At 37.6% G+C, this 19554-nt stretch overlaps 1 protein-coding gene across 3 annotated transcripts in view; it reads right to left on the bottom strand.

Moving 5' to 3' along the window:
- ZMAT4 (zinc finger matrin-type 4) overlaps positions 1-19554 on the bottom strand; it is a gene marked incomplete at its 3' end in the record, with an annotated part of 331176 nt that overhangs the window by 240429 nt on the left and 71193 nt on the right. For all 3 annotated transcript variants that reach the window (XM_081045862.1, XM_081045864.1, XM_081045863.1), the window contains exon 2: positions 17031-17136. In XM_081045862.1, the coding sequence (XP_080901988.1) occupies positions 17031-17132 (102 nt within the window). In that variant the 5' untranslated portion in view covers positions 17133-17136. The remainder of the gene's footprint in view (positions 1-17030; positions 17137-19554) is intronic.

Here is a 19554-nt window from a genome sequence, read left to right on the forward strand (position 1 = left end):
AAAATAATGGTGAAAATTATAGGCAGTTTCAGTACACAGACCGTCCTCCACCCATCCCACCCACTTCTCGACTTCAGGTTTCTGAATTGTTTCTGCCATTTAAAGGTGTGTGGTTTTTTCTTCTGACCAAAATCTCCTCAAATGACTATGAATAGGATATGTTCCCATTTCACCTTTAGCACTTCCTCTAGCTTATCTCTTCCTGTGTCTGTCTGTTTCTATCAATAGATAGATGATAGATACCATGTTTCCCTGAAAATAAGACCCAGCCGGACCATCAGCTCTAATGCGTCTTTTGGAGCAAAAATTAATATGAGACCCTGTACTGTATCATATTATATCATATCATATCATATTATACCAGGCCTTATATTATACAAAACCGGGTCTTAAATTATATTAAAATAAGACCAGGTCATACATTAATTTTTGTTCCAAAAGACGCATTAGAGTTGATGGTCCGGCTAGGTCTTATTTTTGGGGAAACACGATAGATAGATAGATAGATAGATAGATAGATAGATAGATAGATAGATAGATAGATATAATCAAAAACTGTTTCTATTTCTCTCTCTCTCTCTCTCTCTCTCTCTCTCTCTCTCTCTCTCTCTCTCTAATATATGGGCAGAGACAGATACATGTTATATCTCTAATATATATGGGCAGAGAGAAATAGAAAGAGTCAGACAGGAAGAAAAACAAATTTTTCTTCTTTATTCCAGATTTACAGACTTGTCCTTTTCATCACTAGATCTTTCTCCTGAATACTCTGAGGGCTCTCCTAAATGGTTTTCTATTTGAATACACAAAAGAAAGAAAGCTATTCAAAAATTTAAAGGTATAAAAAAAATGTGTCAAAAACACTACCAATATACCTTGAAAATCAATCAATCATTAAATAAATCAATCTCGTGATCATTTTAATAATCCAAATCATTGGCTGCCACGCTTTGGAGATCATTGACACAAAAGCAATTTAAAAATAATAAGCCCCCAAAAGAGTAATTGGGTAGTGGGCTCTGATACACAATATAGTTTAAACCAATGTTCCTCTCAGCTGTAAATAAGAGAAGAAATTCTCAAGTATACACAAGAACAAAGTCCTCAAGCATCTGATGATCCTGTCTGAGAACAATAGCTTAATAATATAAGGTCTTATTCTATAACAATGTCTTTGGTTATCATGGTAAACGGGAACATTTCAGCTTTATACTTGTCAAAAATATGTGCATTAAAAATTATCATTAAAAAAGTTTGAAGTCTACAAGAATTGGTAGAATCTAAAGATGACATCCATGCACCCAGTTTCAGAAACACCATTTTAAATGTCTTGTATATGGAGAGTTCAACAGACAGTGTATGAATACTCACTGGGGCTCTGGGAGCTCCTCATTCCTAAACCTCTAGGGAACCAAATACAGAGCGTCACTGTCAAGTTTTGCTTTGCCTCTTTTCTTCTATTTCTTTTTAAGTTCAGGGCATTGAAAAATGACTTTATTTCCCAAAGACATAGATAGGTACTTCCTCATGATCACACACATGCCAAATGTCCAAGTACAGAAAAGCAAGATTTCGTAAGGTGTGACCTTGAACAGCCTACTTTTCTCATACGTGTTGCCATAATCAGGGCTTTGTTCTATATGTTAAGCAACTATTTGTCCCCTTTTTAATTATTAAACATATTAAATACATATCTGGTCTACAGGAAAGACAAGGACAGTTCTTTTGATTATTTATTTCCTTAAATAGAAAAGAATTCACCAAACGGATTTTTCTTTCTAACCAAGTCATCTTAAATCTCTGTGATGAATAGCACACACCTTCACTGCTCTAGTGCTGCTTACACCCTTGTCATTTATATGATTGTCATTCCTACTCCTTGTCCTAAATGAGTACAAGATTTTTGTCTTTTTCATCTATGGATCCCTGTAGAGGAGGAAAATGGAATCTATTATGTTGCATTCACACAGTGTAGAGGTTCAAAAAATATGCTGGGAGAATCAAATGCAGACAAACATCAGGGCTGTTCATCACCATGCTCCTAACTTGGAAAATCCTCAGAAACGGGTGCAAGTCTCCAACCTCTGTGAACCCAACACTACGTGGCTCACCCAAATATAAGAACACTAGCCAGTGTATCCTTCTGTACACCACTGTCACAAATATAAGCTGAAGAGACTCGCAATTTCCCAGATGAACATTCCTAGAGAGCAAGATAAGACCCTGTTGAATTCTGAAGTGAACCCTAAAAGTATGAGCATGCCGGACGGTGGTAAAGCAAGTTATGCTCCAGTTAGTCCCTCCATGTCTTTCAAAGACTTAACAGATAACCCTGGACCTTATGAGTCCAGTGTGGCTCTTTGTTTTTATTAAACAGAGAATGTATATCTCTGCCACATTAATATTTTAGCTATAATATCGCTTTTCTGAGCAAACACATTTTGGTCTTTAGGGTGCTAATGTAGTGCACATTACTTTGTATTCCTTTACTCAGAAAATATTTCAAGGAAAGTTCTAAATGTCATAGAAACCCAGTGACATCAGATTAAGTTCAAAACATTGTTTCCCCTTCAACAGAATAAGCATATAGGTATGGCAAGTCATTCCAAAGACATATGGGTTCTTAAAGCACGAGAGCCAATAGATGCCATGCTCTTTTAGTGCCCTCGGTTTATTCAGCTTTAGATTTTTAATTATTTCTTCCAAACATGTTCTTGCCTTATCACTACACACCGTCTCAAAACAAACTGACTTTATTATTTCTTTGTACAGTGACAATCAGATTAAAACAGCTTTTAAACTAGGAAAACCTCATTATCATATAGCTTATTATTATATAGATCGGATAGAATACAAGCTAAATCATGTCTCTGGATCATCGCAATTACATCGATTGAAAAGCAGACACAGGCAGTAACAGCCATCAGGGCAGAGGTTAGAAATATCACTAGCAAAATAAGACGATCCTGTGTGACACTTTCATTTAAGAAAATAAACCGTGTTTTTTTTCTTTTCTTTAGATCGAAGGAGACTACTGAGGGAGCACCTGAAACAATAAAGATTTCAATAAAGAATGTTATAGCACTTTGAAAAGAAAATGTGGCAATGAAAATGCAGCTTAAGGGTGAAACAGGAAAAAAAAAAGACTATATTTTGGCTTTTTATTACAGGATATTTAAGAGGCAGGTTGGCAATAAATTTTCGCATCATTCTAATGGTTGAGAATGCAATTGTATAAAGCTAAGGACTCACCTTGACTTATTGACACAGCTGAGTTTTCAGTTCCATTGCTCATCCCCAGAGGAAATGCAACACACTGCAAAAAAAGTGCTTAACCTCACTCGATAAATGGATGTGAGTGTGAGCTACTGTTACAAGGCCACATTAGGCATTTTCACCCAGGGGAGGCACTAAGAAAAACAGATGGAAAAGGCAAGCAAATCAGTAAAGATGGAGGAAAAAATACTAAAATGTAAAACAGGAGGCCAGAAAAAGTAACCTTCAATAGGATATTTATCCTGAATATCAATTAATCAAAAAAAAAAAAAATACAGTGAGGAAATAGAAACTAAAACCACGGCCCTTGTCCTCAGCATGATTACAATTGAGTTGAAGAGTAATGATTAAACCTTGGTAAAAGAATAGAAAGAAAGAAATATATCATTAAGAACTAAATTGCACAAAAATAATATGTGTGCTCATGTGTTATATGTTTATTAAGTTACATTTCTCTGAAATTTTAATGTAGAAATTGGTTTAACATTGAATAAATGGATAGATACCCCTGCATTGGGATGACTTGATACTATAATGATAGTAATTCTCTTCAAATTAACTCTTAAATTTGGTGGAATTACAATCAAAAGTTCAACTGAATTTGTGAATTTATTCAACAAAAGTATAAACTGCACAAATAGTTAAGTCAACTCTACAATGGAAGAGGAAAGAGATATGACGTATAGGTCTCAGATATTAAGACATAACACCAAGGCATAGTAATTAAATACAGTATAAAGACAAATAGAATCATAGAACAGATTAGAAAGGTGTGATCTGAAGTCAAGAACTTGTGGAAAATTAACATACGGTAAACATGACATCACAAATTATGGGGAAAGAATGGATTGTAGATGGTAGAAAAAATGGTTCACTGTAGAGAGGAAAATCAAAGTGGCTTCCTATCTTACACAATATATAAAAGTAGGCTCCAACTAGAGTTAAAGACAGGAATGTGAACAACAGAAGTGTCAAATTAATAGAAGGTGTAATACTTTTTAAAATGATACATTTGAAACATGATATTGGAGAAGAGCTCTATGGACACCCTTACCAGAAAGATAACCAAGTGGGCCTGAGAGCAAATTAAGCCTGAAACATCACTGGAGGCAAAAATGACAAAAGTGAAGCTGTCCTACTTCAGCACATCATGAGAAGATAGGGTTCTTTGGAAAAGACAATACTGCTCGTAAAAATAGAAGGCTGCAGGAAAAGAAGACCAAGTATGGAAAAGATGGATTAATTCCATAAAAGAGGCCATAGGCATGAGTGTCCAGGAGCTGAGCTGGGCAGTAGAGGACAGGATGTGGTGGACATCACCCATAGGGTGCCAGGAATCGGAGCTGACTCACTGCACCTAACACACGGTGTGCTTAATGTTTTTGTGATCTTTTGATGGGAAAGACTTCTTAAACAGACTGTAAGACAAAAATTTTATCAAATTTATCACATAAAAATAAACAAGCTATGAGTTTTTGTTTCTCATTTGTTTGTCTTGTTCTTTTGTTGTTTTTGGTTTATATACCACATATCAGTGAAATCATGGGGTTCTCTGCTTTTTTTGTAAAAACTCATAGACACAGACAATAGTTTAGTGGTTACCAGAGAGTAAAGGGGGTGGGGGGTAGGAAATGAGGGTAAGGGGGATCAAATATATAGTGATGGAAGGAGAATTGACTCTGGGTGATGAACACACAATAGGATTTATAGATGATGTAATACAGAATTGTACACCTGAAATCTATGTAATTTCACTAATAATTGTCACCCCAATAAATTTTTTAAAAAGATTAAAAAAAATAAACAAGCTTAACAAATAAATTAACAAAGGTCATCATAAGATAGCTGAGTGGGAGAAGATATTTCCAATATCTCAAACCAACAAGGAATATATGAGTTAAAACAGGAGAATAGAAAAATTGACAAAGGATATGAATAGGAATCACCAAAAAAGGAAAACAAAAGGGCTAATAAATACACAAAAAGTTATTCAAACTTTATAATAATTAAATGTAATTTAAAATACCAAGATTTCAAAAAGCTAGATTAGACAAAATAAAATAAGAAAGCTGAACAGTTCCACTCTTACCTGTATACCCATCTCAAATGAATGCCACACAGGTCCTTTAAGAACTATGTTTCAGGATGTTTGTCACAATACTGTTTTGGTTAGTGGGGCACTGGCAGTAATCTAAGTATACATCCCCGAAGGAATGAGAAAATCAAAGTATGACAGATGCTCACTATGGAAGGTTGTGCAGCAGTTAAAAGTAAGCTATTAAACACAAGTGTAGGAACATGAATCGTTCTTAGAAACATACTGCTGAATGAAATGGCAAGATACGAATAAGAGTCACATCACAGTGCAATTTGTAGGCACATTAAAAACACATGCCTACTCTGTGCATAATGACTTCTTTCCAAAGAGTACAATAAGGGAAGGCAGGATAAGTGCATTTATACTGGAGAAACCTGACAAATACTACCTAGAGCTAGGAGATATAGGTCAACATCAAGAGTGATAAGTCATATTGATAACAGTACCCTTGATATGCTGTGATAAGAATGGCACTTTACATCTGTGAGCTTCCCCACCAGGAATGCATCACAAAAACATCAAACAAACCTTCCCAGGGGATCATTCTACTAAATATCTGACTGTAATCCTCAAAATTATCAGTCATCAAAAACAGGGAAAGTCTGAGAAACTGGAGTCTGGAGGAGCCTAAGGATACCTGATAGCTACATGTTATATGGAATCCCGGACGGGATTCTAGAACAGAAAACGAACGTTAGGTAAAAACTAAGGAGATCTGAATAAAGTACAGACTTCACATTGTATAGTGTATGTTATACAATAATAATAATGTATCAGCATTAGCTCATTAGCTGTGATAAATATACCATAGTAATGCTCAATGTTAACAGTAGGGGGACCAAGGTCAGGATATTTAGAAACAATATACTATGTTTGCAACTTTTCTGTGAGTCTGAAACTGTACTAAAATAAAAATTATTTTCAAATATACATATCCACAAAGCAAAATACATTTTTAAGAACCCTCTACAATGAAAAACATTTCAACCCTAATAAATAGTTACCCATGGGGATGCAGGGAGAATAGACATAACGAGTGAGTGTAAAAGGAAGGAAGACCCCAACCTTCTCATGTTACAGAAGACAGAACTAAAATCTGGAAGGGTTAAGTGACTTAGCTAAGATTGTACTTACAACACAGGCCATCTGACCTTGAGTATACCAAAAACTCTTTTCATAACTCAGGCCTGTTCTGCCTGCTCTGAGGATAAGTTAAGAGTGAATTCACTTCACGGAAAGGAAATGGGGAATTTAGCAGGTAAGCCAAAAGAAAGTATGAAAGTGACAGCACCCTGCTGGTCTCCCCACATTAAACATGGGGGCTGGCAGTAGGGCCACTGAAAACTGGGGAACAAAATAAGGGGCATTATTTACAGCCAAACCTGAAGAGGCTTAGTTTCCAAAAGATAGACTTATTAACAGCAAGTCAATAGCTACAAGGAACTAAGGATAACAGGAACGGGTAGGATTCATTTCTTAGACCAGAAGACAAGGAAACTTCCCAATTCAGGGGCAAAGTTTGTGATTACAAGGCCCGAACAGGAAAAGGAATACTTGTGGCAGACACAGAAAATAATTTTGTTCTATTTTTCCTATACTCTTAGTAAAATCTAAAACTTTCAAAGTGCCTGTAGGTTTTTCAAGGTAAAGAAAGGAAAGACTCTTTCTATATTTCAATCAGTAGAGAGCATGGACATAAGAGCCTTTCCAGCAGCTGGCATAGTGAAGCCAAAGATTGTTCCAGCAGCCAAAGAGAGCGGAAAGATTGGGCAAGGGGAAAGGAGCAGCAGGGGCAGGACGGGACAATAGAAAGGTGTTATGGGTACTTCCTGATGAGGTATATTTATGTCTTTATATGATCTTCAGGGAAAGTGATGGAATTCAAAGTTACCAAAATTTTACTCAAAATTACATCATCTCAGTAAAAGCCTAAAGAAATTAATTAAATTCTCAAATCACAGAGAAGGAGAGCATGCTGTCCTCAACAACTTCTCCAAGCATCAGACGAAATGTAGGCAAAGACACGTGGCTTAGATTAACACTGGAGCCCACCACTTAGGTCATTAGCCTTTAAGAATCCCCTGCCGTTAATATCTTTTTAAAAAACCAACAAGCCCAGATGGCTCAACAACTGCAAGGCCAAAATGCATATGTTTTGAAGTAAACGCTGGGGAAGGAGAGCTGGAAGAAAAATGGTCACTGTCAATATCCAATCAGTACCGTCTGGGATCCGAAAAGCAACTGATACGTGCTTCATGAAATGAGTGCTCACAGGGAGAACGTCTTTTTTCTACCAGAGTTTTATCAAGGCTTTGAAAGAGTTATGAGTCTATTCAATAAGTATTTCTTTATAAATTATGATACATTCATATAATGTCAATCTATGTCACAATTAGATGAAAAAGGAAGGGCCTAGCATGTTGCTATTTGTGAAAAAATATATTAAAGGAAAAATTAAGTTGCATCTATATGCATAGAATATTTCAAAAACAAATGGTCACTCGGATTTCATCTGAGAAGGAGAACTGGGTAGCTGGTAAACAGGAATAGGTGGGAGATTTTTTACATTATACACTGTTTTATACTTTCTGAATTTTGAAACAAGTGAATTTACTGCCTTTACAAAAAAAATGTTAAGATAAAGATTAAATATTTATGTATTTATTTCCCACTATTTTCTTCAAAGACTTTAAGAAGACATCAAAAATGTGTCTACATCTAATGGAAAAGGATAAATAAATAATTGAGAGATAACAGATCTAAAATAAAACAAGGGAAAGAAAAGAATACCCAGAGGTAAAGTAATCACAATAAATGTGTACGACTCCTGTCTAGTAGCTGGACATGGCCATGAATCTGGTGGCAAAAGCAAAGCAGGAAACCTGATCAGAGAGTCAAGTGCCTGTAATGAGCCGTCCTCTCAGGAGAGGAACCTTTTCTTGTAAGGGAGAGAAAAGAGAAATTTCTCTCAGATACCTATCTTTAAAAGACACTGATATACCAAGGACATGTCCTCAACATCCAGGGACATCTCCTCCAGAGATTGCTGTTGGACGGCCTGAGTGAGAAGTGATCAGGCTATTTACCACCCAAAGGCGTCAGAGCTCAGAGCCTGAGAGATGGGAATGCTGGGCGCACAAAGACAGTGCAGAGAGAAACCCTACAAGTCAGACACATCATTCAGTATACAGGCTCCAAATTCCAACTGGAAAATCTATGTGCTTGACAAATTAAGTCTGGGAAAAGAGAGAAAATCCTAATTTTATAGCATATTATCCCTTTGTCCTTTAGACAAACAACACACAGTTGCTTCAGTTTCCTCCACGGCACTATAATGAAATAGGCATCAAGTTCATCACAGCCCCAGACACTTGATTTCAAAAGTTGTTTGATTTGTTCATTTGCCAAGACCACTCCATTTGGGAGTCACAGCTTTTCCTCTCTTTCTCTTTCTTCTCCACCCCTGCTCCCCATCCCCAACATCCACAAAGGAGGTCCTAATCACCAGGTCCTCTATATGGTCACACACATCCAGTGCATAGAATCAACGCTATATGCTCACCTCACTAGTTCTGTTTTCCTCCTTGGCACTCAGCTAAGCCACATTTCCCAGCCTCTCATACAATAAGAAAAAAGCATGATTGAGTCCCGTCAGAGAAATGGGGGTGGTTACAATGTTGCCACTTCCAGGCCTTGCTTTTAAAACGTCCTGCACAATCACCCACATTACCCATCAGTCCTCAGAAGCCAGCTGCATTTTAATACTCAAGGCAATGTCAGGAGAGAAGATGGTGGAGCCTCTGTAAGCTTGAGTCTTAATGAATTATGTAGCACAAAATCCACCTCTGCTAACCCACAATGGACTATAATGTGAGCAGGAAATAAATTTTATTTCTTTTATTTCTATTTCTAAAATGCTGAGACTGTTACAAGTTAGCCTATTTTGTCTAATACAGAAACTGGGATTGTCCCATAACTGAAAACCTAAATATTTGACACTGGCTTAGCAGATGGATAGTAAATAGGGAGGATACAGATACAGCAGATCCAGGTAGCACAGTGGCAAAATACTGGCAAAATTATTGTCTACAATAACATTGAAGGCAGATCACATGCATACCGAGCTTATAGTTCTGGAAGAACTGTATAGTTCTGTGCAAGGTGGTTATAGTTCAAAAAGAACCAGAACAGGATGGAAAAACAGAAAACATGGATGTATGAGGTGTGATCAAAAAATACAGTAAATGTTTAAATTTAAAAAAAATTATTACAGTAAAAGACACATTGCCACTAATTCCCCTCAAAATACTTCCTGTCGTTTCAAACACAAGTATTCCATTATTCTTGCCATTTTCTGAAGTATTTCCGGAAGTCCTCTTAAATGAGTATCTTTAGGTATGCTGTTGTGGCTGCCTTGATGTCCTGAATCGATTCAAAATGTGTACTTTTCATGGTCATTTTGATTTGGGGGAAGACCCAGAAGTCACATGGTGCCAGGTCCAGTGAACAAGGTGGATGAGGACCTTATTTGACAGAAATTGCCGTATACCAGAAGTGATGTGTGACACAGAGCCTTTCTGTTGTGATCAACAAATATGGTGAATGCTGCTGCCGAGTGCCATCCAACAGAAAGGCAGGGATCTTCAATACAGGGAGCAGCATGTTGAACCTTAGTAATTGTGTGACAAGTTTCCACTTGTTCGGTGCAGTCAGTAGTTGAGAGAGGGTGTGTTTTTGGCATGTGCCATAAATCATCCTTCATCATGACAGTGCTGCGTGTCACACATCCCTTCTGGTATACAGAAATTTCTGTCAAATAAAAACATTACAGTGTGTCCTCACCCACCTTATTCATGGGACTGGCACTGTGCAACTTCTTACTCTTCCCCAAAGTCAAAATGACCATAAAAGGTAAGCATTTTGAATCAATTCAGGACATCAAGGCAGCCATGACAGCACAACTAAAGACACACAAAAGAGGACCTCCACAACTGTTTCAGAAAGTAGCAAGAGTGATGGGATAAGAGTGTTTGAAACAAGGGGGAGTATTTTGAGGGGGATTAATGGCAATGTGTCTTTTACTATAATAATTTTTTAAAAAAATTTTAACATTCATTGTATTGTTTGATCACACCTGGTATGTTGTTTGTTACAAATTGTTATTGATGCTTGGTCAAGTTTTTGCTTTTGTTTTTGTTTTAATGAAAGAATCAAAGAACTATAAAAACCATAATGTGTAACTGCCACATTAGCAGAAATAAAACACAATACAGTTATTCCAGAAATTTCGGACTTAAAGAGAGTTGGAAAAGTCATTTGCCAATTGCTTCCAGTCACCAAAAAGTAAGAGATGTGATTTTAAAAGACATTGTATGTTGAAGATCCAGTGAGACTTCTCTGTTACACATTGAGGCTGAGGTCTTTGGCAAAAAAGATTAAAGATGTGGTCCTTCCACCTACTCTTAGATAACCTCAAGGTGGCCACCAATAAACTTAAAAATAGAATGAGGTACAGAGGAGAGGAAGCAACAAAATAAACAAACAGCCTTGAAATTATGTCTGGGAAACAATTGTATGGTTATGGCAAATAGAGCTTTCTGGAAATAAAATAAATCAGAAATCTTCTAGGTCATTGAGAAAATTATATTGCTAAAGCAATTATGATTTTGAATTAGAAAAGCTTTGAATATGCAGTAAGCCTTAAATCAGTCTCAGGCAGAAAGTGGGCTATGAATGCTGGCAGTCCTCAAGGAGGGTCTAGAACCCAAAATCTACGTCAGACATGGTAAGGAGAACAATGGACAAGGCAGAACTCTGGAGGGCCGAGCCAGGTGTCACTGAAAAAATGAACAAGAAAGTCTCTCCCAGACAGGAAGATCAGAATCTATTTGGGGAACTTACCCTACTTCCTGGAAAGAAAACCTCTGCAATGCCTACCCTATAGGATGCCGACTTCGGTATGGGTCAGTGATTACTCTTTGTCTTCTTTTCTTCCTTTTTCTGAATGGGAAATGTTACGTCTATTACTCTAACATTTATGAGGAGGAGAGGTAACATTTCTTTTTTGTTCATGGGTTGCTGAACCAAAACAAATCATATCCACATCAGTGACTGGGTAGAACTTGAAGTTGTCCCTTGGAGAGGGGATGTGTATGCTCTATGTGGTAAAGGAAGTATGAAATAAATATTTGCTGACTACAGGAACCCATTTCATTTTCCCACACATTTAAATTACATTTCCCAGCTAAACCTGCAGTTATGGAGGACCATGTGACTGAATTCTAGCCAATGGAAGGATGTGGCCTAGCTCCTAAAATCCACGGAATGATATCATATGCTTTCAGGAAATGATAACTAATGCTGCGGGACATACTCTGTCTATGCTTAACTAATGAGCATTGAGCATACACACCGTCTGACAACTGTTCTTAGCCAATGTGTGTATTGTCCCAAGTTGACTATGATCTTCAGCCTACTGTTGTTTACTTCACTGAAGACTCTCTATGAACCATTCATTTATGTTCTAATGAACTAATATTTTGACTAATAATAACCTAATAATTACTGATAAAAGGACTGGGCCTGCTTTAAAAAAACAGCAGAAAAATATTAAAGTAGTTACAAATTTTATAAGCTCAAGAGTCTTTAATGAAATGGTCAAGAAACAGAGGTTCAAGACTATCAGCAATCAGAAATAGGTTGAAGTCCTCTGACATTATGGAGGGTAACAAGAATTACTTTAGCCTGGGCAAATGTACCAATAGTTATGTTAACAGCATCCAGGAGAAATTAAGCACATCATGACTGCAAGAAATTTGAAGTGACTGATACAGTTATTGTTAATGTATACTGCAAAAAAAGGTATTTTCACAGGAATCTGATATAAAGATCTTTTCTTGTCCTCACCCATTAGTACTTGCATCTTCAGGAGGACATCATCTTCAATACCCAGAACAGGTGCGGACCCAGTGAGCCCTGACAGTACCCAGGTCCAGTGAGTGTAGTACCTGGCAGGACTGATGTCCTGCAGAAACACACCACACTATTAATCCACAACTCTTATACATCGGAAAGGAGTTGTCCAGCCTGCATGCTTATTCAGGCAGTTAGAATAACTAAAAAGAAAAAGCAAAGTTGAGAAGACGGTGTGGAAGGCTAAAGGCAAGAAGGCATTAAAGTACCTGAAAATCATGACACTTTAATCAGCACATATTAGGGACCTGAATTTTCACTTTTTTCTCTACTCACAAAGTCCTTATACCCCATCTACTATTAGACTTAACAAGACCAGAAGAATGCCTTTTTAGCTATCCCCTTAAATTAAAAAGAAAGCTAGCGAAGGCCAAAGTACTTTTGGACTATAATCAAAACAAGTAAAAGGAAAACTCTATTTCAGCATGCCTGTGTAGGCCCAATGTGCCTGCTGCTACACTGACAAGAGAACAATACCAGACTCTGCCATTCTCTGGTGCGCTAATGAGATTCATTTACCAAGACTGACATTCCTTCAAGATTCCCAGAGATGTCTGAAGGATTTCTCGACAGTTCGGAGAACTGCTTTTCTTCTAACTACAAAACAATCACTTACACCTTGAAGGCCAGCTCCCAAGTACAGATTGACTCCTGGTATATGCCAATGCCCCTTCTGGTCCACCCATCAGTGTTTCCATTAACTTTGACCCACTGCCTTCCTCCTCCAGTCCCCACCCCGAGACTCTTTGTCAGTCTCTAAGTGCCAATGAGGAATAACCATGTGCAAAGCTCTATCTGCAGTGAGTACTGTGGAAATAAATGAAGAAACTAAATGCATGACTTCTGCCTGCCCTCAGAAAGCTTACAGTCTGGTTTGAAGGTGCCAGGATATCTGAGCCAATAATTTCACAAGGAACAATTAATTACACACATAGTACAGCAACACAAGGGATATTAGGGTTCACAAGAAGGGGCCAGCACTACGGGTTGGCATATTTATGGCTGGCTTCCTTGGGTCTGCCTAACAAGAGTTCTCTATTTCCTTCTAGATCTGCTCATTGACCTTTACCTTCACTCAAAATTTAAAAAAAAAAAGAAAAAAAAAAAGAAAAAAATCTCTGTTCTTTGGTTTCCTTTCTCATGGTCTTCCCTATACAAATCTTCCTTTTCCTGCATGCCAAAAACTCACTTTCACTCCTGAAAGCAGCTCTTCACTTTTGTAGAAAATTATCCTTTAGCCACTTAAAACTATAGCAGACTACTCACTTGGCATCACTGGGAAACGATTTCTGACCTCTGTAACATTCAAACACTCTCAGATGAAAGCTTGCTCTTCCCCCTCTGTGTCTGTGTCTGCTTGTTCTATCAATTCAGACTATTCATTCAGTGAGCAGAGGTAAAATCTAATTATAATTTCCACCAAAACATTAACATGTTATTAATGTTTAGTTAGTAAGAAAAATAATAATGGCCTTACATACCGCCCCCGCCCTTTTTTTTTCACCTCAGGATTCATATACCAAAACAAAAAACCGATTTTAAAAGTATAGCATGGAAGAGTTTGGCCCATCAGACATATATTAGGTTTTTTTCTGTCTTCCTATACAAAAGTTTAAACAGGCCATGCAGCTGTTATGCATTCACCCATCTGCTGTGTTTTTCTCTCTTACTTCAGAGGACTACCACAACTAATCTCATGGCACAAGTCATATGAAAAGCTGTTCTTGTCTCAACAGTATGCCTCTACCACAGCCAATGAACTGTCATTCAGAAATGCTCAATAATACTGTTATGCTCCCAAAGGCTAAAGAGTTTTGCAAGAATCCCAAACTTCCTTTTCTTTACACCCTGACCCCACCCTACCTATACATGCTCTGTCTGGGCTCCCTTCCCTATACTAATCTTCCAGTCCAGCCAGCCAAGACTTCTTGGAGATACCAAGACTTCTCATTCCAGCATCCCCTAAACTTAACCCCTCCATTGAGACCTAGAAAATTCCTGACATTCCCCAGAAATCTTTCTTGACCATAATAGTTCTTGGTGATGGCTCACTCTTTTGAATTTGGAATATGCAAATATCTAAAAAGTTAATAGCACGATATAGCATATATCAGAAAGCCAATTGGGCAGACGAACTAATACGCTATTTATATTGAATTAGATCAGCAGCTCCTGAGGAGCAGGCAGCAGAATTCTACAGATTATGTTCCCAGGATCACACACATATTTATACCACACTGAACTATCCGTGGCTTTTCCTTCCAATGAAGTTTATAAGCTTCTTGGAGGCTGAGACTATTTATTTCTCATTTAGCTCAAGAATCCCCTGCAATAACTAGCACTAATAGTGCTGGACATGCAGAAAGTACACAGTGGATTGTCACTGATTTGCTCCATAGGGAAGCTAGGAATATTATCTGGTTGAACTGAGAAGTAAAATCATAATAAAGCAATAAATCAGTGATAGAGCATTGAGAATAAGTGTGACATTTTCGATGATTTGAGTGGGACTTTGAACTCAGAGATCCACTCTATGTGCAATTACAGCAGAAAGGATGTGTGTGGAGGGAGGGGTGAGATTAATAGAATCAGAGTATCAGTTCTCAATGGACCTTCAAGATTGACTGATGGGAGCTATTCTCTTTGAGATGAAGAAGTGCTAGGGAAGCCTCCTCACCAAAGAGGGACGACCAGGGATTGCAGCAGGTGATGTCATTCCTGACCGTGCCTTCTGCACACTCCAGGCAGCTTTGCAGTAGTAACACATGCTCTTTCTCACTGAAGGAAGTGCCCACCTCTGCCTGGAGGCAGGGAGGAAAACATTCAGAGTTCCCATCCATGGTTAATGGGAATGCATTTAATGTTGTTTTAATGATGTGTAACACTGTTAATTGCAGATCTATTGTAATTGCTTTCTTTTCTCTATCTCATCTATGCTACATGCAACAAATACTAACACATCCTCTAACCAATAAAATTGTGCCACAGCAAGAGTACATATAATGACAAGAAAACTTGAGTTCAAATAACTAAATCCTCAACTGAGCAGCTAAGATATTTTTCTTTTAAAAAATATTTTTGTTGCTTTCAATTTTCTGACATTACTTTCCTAGCTCAGGTAACAACAAAGCAGTGCTGGACATTGATACCAGGATATTTTTGTAAACAAATACTAACTGAGCATCTATGATACCAGGAATTGTTCCAGGAATTGTAGAGATCAAATGAATAAAACTCGATTTCTGTCCTCAAAAATCTAGGAAAATGATTAAAACTGAATATAATAAGTCTAGTAAAGGGAGAACATAAAGGACTAATAGGAAGCTATAGAATTTCAAAGCAAGGACAAATTCCCTGATTTATTTTAACTGGGGAAATTGAATGACCAAAACCATATATGTTTATAAATCAATTTCCACAAAATTAGAAAGTTCTTAATTTCAAAACATAGATATCTTCTAATTTATGTAATTCTTTTGAGTTTCTATTGACTTCTAATATTCAATTGCCTATTGACAAAGAAATGTACTAACTTTTTTTGCACAGATGCTGATTTTTCAGTTTTCTTTGAAGAACAAGTTTTATTTGCCTTCAACAAAATATCACTACAACAAAATTAATAATGAAAAGCAATATAATTTTGCATGGGTGGCACTCTACAGGTTCCCAAGCATTTTCACAGGTACTGTTTCAGTAGATCTCATTCAGTCACCACAAAACCCTGAGGAGTACACAGGGTCAGTTTATTGTGATTCTGGGTGTGTACATGAGCATGTTATTATTATTATGTTCATTGCGCACAGAGGAATCTGAGGCTCAGAGGAGTTTGGTGAGTGACAATGACAACTGGCGTTTGTCAGACTTGTCTGACAAAAAGAAAATTGCTGGCTAAGCTCTCCAATCTAAAATTACTTACAAGTTACTACACTTGAAAACGCCCGTTCCCACTGGTGTTCTCTTGAAAAGCAAACATGCCCTAGGCAGCACTCAGCATCTGGTGTCCCCCAGCTTCCCCTTTTCTCCATGCATTGCATCTTGTTCCCTACTCAAACACTAGCCAACCTCTCTTTTCTCATCCTTTCTTCCCAACAAAGGACCAAAAAGCAGCCATTTTGTTCTTCCATCCTAAAGAGCCAAAGCCACTGAATTATGTCTCTCAAGAGTATTTGGGCTTTAAAACTTTGTTCTAACTCTGCAGAGGAAGTCTTTAAGCTGAGGAACACATTTAGGGCAGCAGCCATCAGGTGGAGGGAACTTGGTACTGAATCACTCACAGATGCTGCCATGTTTCCCTACAGTGAGGAGTAAAGGGCCTCTGAGCTTAGCTTCAGGGTCATGGAAGAGAAGAATAGCTGGTAGGAATGTATCCCACCCTGTATCCTTGACAGGAACTTCAGGGATGAGCAGTGACAGATTTAATAAGCAGAGAAAGCCCACTGAGTCAATGGGCCAAGGCACAAATTAAAAACCAGAATCTGGGAAGTAGCCAGGGCCTGAGAATGATGTCCCCAGACCTCACTATCAACCCCACACATACATTTCTCCCAGCCTGAGCTTAGACTCCAGCCCTGTGCTTCTTAAATTCTGCCCCAAGTCCAGAAGAGGGTACCCTCAAGTCCTACAAACAGAACCCACGTTACTCTTTCTTCCATTTGAAAACACAGAGTGGGAAAGCTGTCCTTACCTCATAATGGGCCACGCGCTGAGATTCGGATATCAGTTGTGCACTGCACACCTTGCAGTAACTGTCTGTAAATAAATCCTGATCGATGTCGGAGGACTTCATCAGGCTAAAGGACAATCAACAGAAAAGAAAAGAAAATGAGTCCACTGCTTTGAAGTTTATGCAAGTCATTAACTGTGTGAAAAAGCCAAGAGCATAGTAACAGATGCAATGATGGCAGCAGTGAAGGAGCTCTTCCTAAACCTTTGGTGTTACCTATCAATTAAACATAGTAAGTGTATAGTTTGTAATTTTCTCAGAAATGCCCACTAGGGTTGCTGGTACTGTAAAATAGAAACCCAGCTTTAGTCTTCTCTATTTAACAAATCAGATTTATATCTAATGCATTGTAAAGGACTTATGAGAGAGGATATTTTCGCATATGATTTTATATTAACAAAATATTATAAGCATTCAATATACCCAACAATAGGAAATAGGTTAAATGAATTTTGACACATCCACTTACCAGAATACTATGTGACTCCCAAATCAAAATGCAAACCAAATCCATCTTTAAAAGAATATTTAGTACAATAAGAAAAAATTTATCAACAAAATTTATCAACAAAATGATAATGAATTTATCATTATCAACAAAAGATGTTTACAAATCAGTATGTGCAGTATAACACTAAATGAGTTTTTAAAAATGTGTAGGTATATAGAACACATTCCAGGAAGTTTTAACAAAATTTTAATAGCAATTTTCTTTAGGATATTATAGGTAATTGCCTATGTAATTTTCCTTATTTTTATATTTTCTATAATGAATATGTATTACATTTCTAGTAATGTAAGTTAGCTTTGTCAAGAACCTTATAAGCAATATGAAATCTAGTTTGGGGTTCCACAGCTATACTTAGACAATTAAAAAATAAAATCATACTGAACTATAACTTTCCTTACAAGCTTATATCTTGTAAAGTATGGAGCTGTTACCATTTCTGCTGACGTTTGTACATTTAGGGTTGTTGAAATTCATAAAGTCCACCTCTACCGAGCCCACAAAAGTAAATAAACATATCCTCAAATTCCAAACCCCAAATGGAAATGCAGCCAAGGGTCTGAGGCTTGTGAAAATGCTCTGTCACATAGGTATCTTAGAGCCACTGAAGTATAATGTTACTGCTCTGGCAACACACACCTGCGCATCAAAATGTTTTTCTCTATTCCACAAACCCAGCTTTTACTGTCTGCCTACCAGGCAAAAGTAAGGACTGTGCCAGACAACATGTGGTGTGGAGAGGCAAGAGAATTTTAGACAATAGGGGTGTGGTGAGCACCCTGGAATTATCTTAACCCAATCCCCTCATTTTACATATGAGACTGTTCAAAGTCACATCATCGCTTATTGGCATAGCCATAAATACTGCCTAGATTGCATTATTCCAATTTCCATATTCTAGATCCATTCCAGGTCTAATGCTACATGCCATGTTAGTGTTGGGTGAGTTACTAAACCCTATAGGTCTCAGTTTCCCTCTATAAAAATTGAGAAAGTAATATTTTCCCTGCCTCCTTAAAGAATTGTGGCACATATCAAGTGGTGTAATATAGGAGAAGGTACTATGTAAACTGTAAAACTCTTCATTTGACAGGGATCATTACTACACTTTTAATGATATACTAATGTTGGTAAGATGTTGGCCATCTTGATTAATCTTGATTAGTACAACAAAATGAAGACCCATTTTGAGTACTTTTGAAACCATCTAAATAGCTGGGCCACATAAGTAAATTATGCGCCTGAAATAAAAGGATGCCTCCTTTACCAACTCCAAACTCACTTTCTACCTTGGCCTTGGCTGTCATGGTCCATTAGGGCATTTGTATTAAGCAATTTAAAAAGATTCATAGTTTTTGCTCCTCAGAGACAAAAATACCTGTTTTTTTTTTCATGTCCTGGGTACCAGTATTGATGCCAGAGAGCAAGGAGCACTGACTCTCACAGCTGAAGTAGACATGTTTTTCTGGAAGGGTCATTCCTGGCAGACAGCCCAGTCAGCCTACAGTCCCTCACCTAAGTGCCTGACACTCGTTACCTTACATGACGACCTGTACCAGAGAGTCTGGCAACTCTAGTTAGTTACTATTTAGGTTGAATCAAACTCTGTCCCACTATAGATTTCACTCATTGACTCTGTCTTTGGATACAACACTGAACAATTTTCCTCTCCTTTTTCATGAGATATACTCCCTCAAGTGTTTGAAGATAGCTCTCTTCTATCAATTCCCACTCCCTGGCCTGCTTATCATCTTGGTCTGTGTCTATCTCTTTATGGGCCATCTTCAAAGGCAGTGCCAATGACAGAATGAAACACTACAGATATGATCTAAATGGGGCAAAGAATCACAAATTCATATGACCATCTGAAATATTCATTGTGATTTGTAATGGTTTCTATTTACATCCTGGAATTCAAGTGGAGAAAAAGTATTCTAATGATGGAGAAATGTAGTACAACATTTTGAAATGCCAAAT

This window comes from Rhinolophus hipposideros (genome assembly GCF_964194185.1).
Source record: "Rhinolophus hipposideros genome assembly, chromosome: 4".
Classification (NCBI taxonomy): domain Eukaryota; kingdom Metazoa; phylum Chordata; class Mammalia; order Chiroptera; family Rhinolophidae; genus Rhinolophus; species Rhinolophus hipposideros.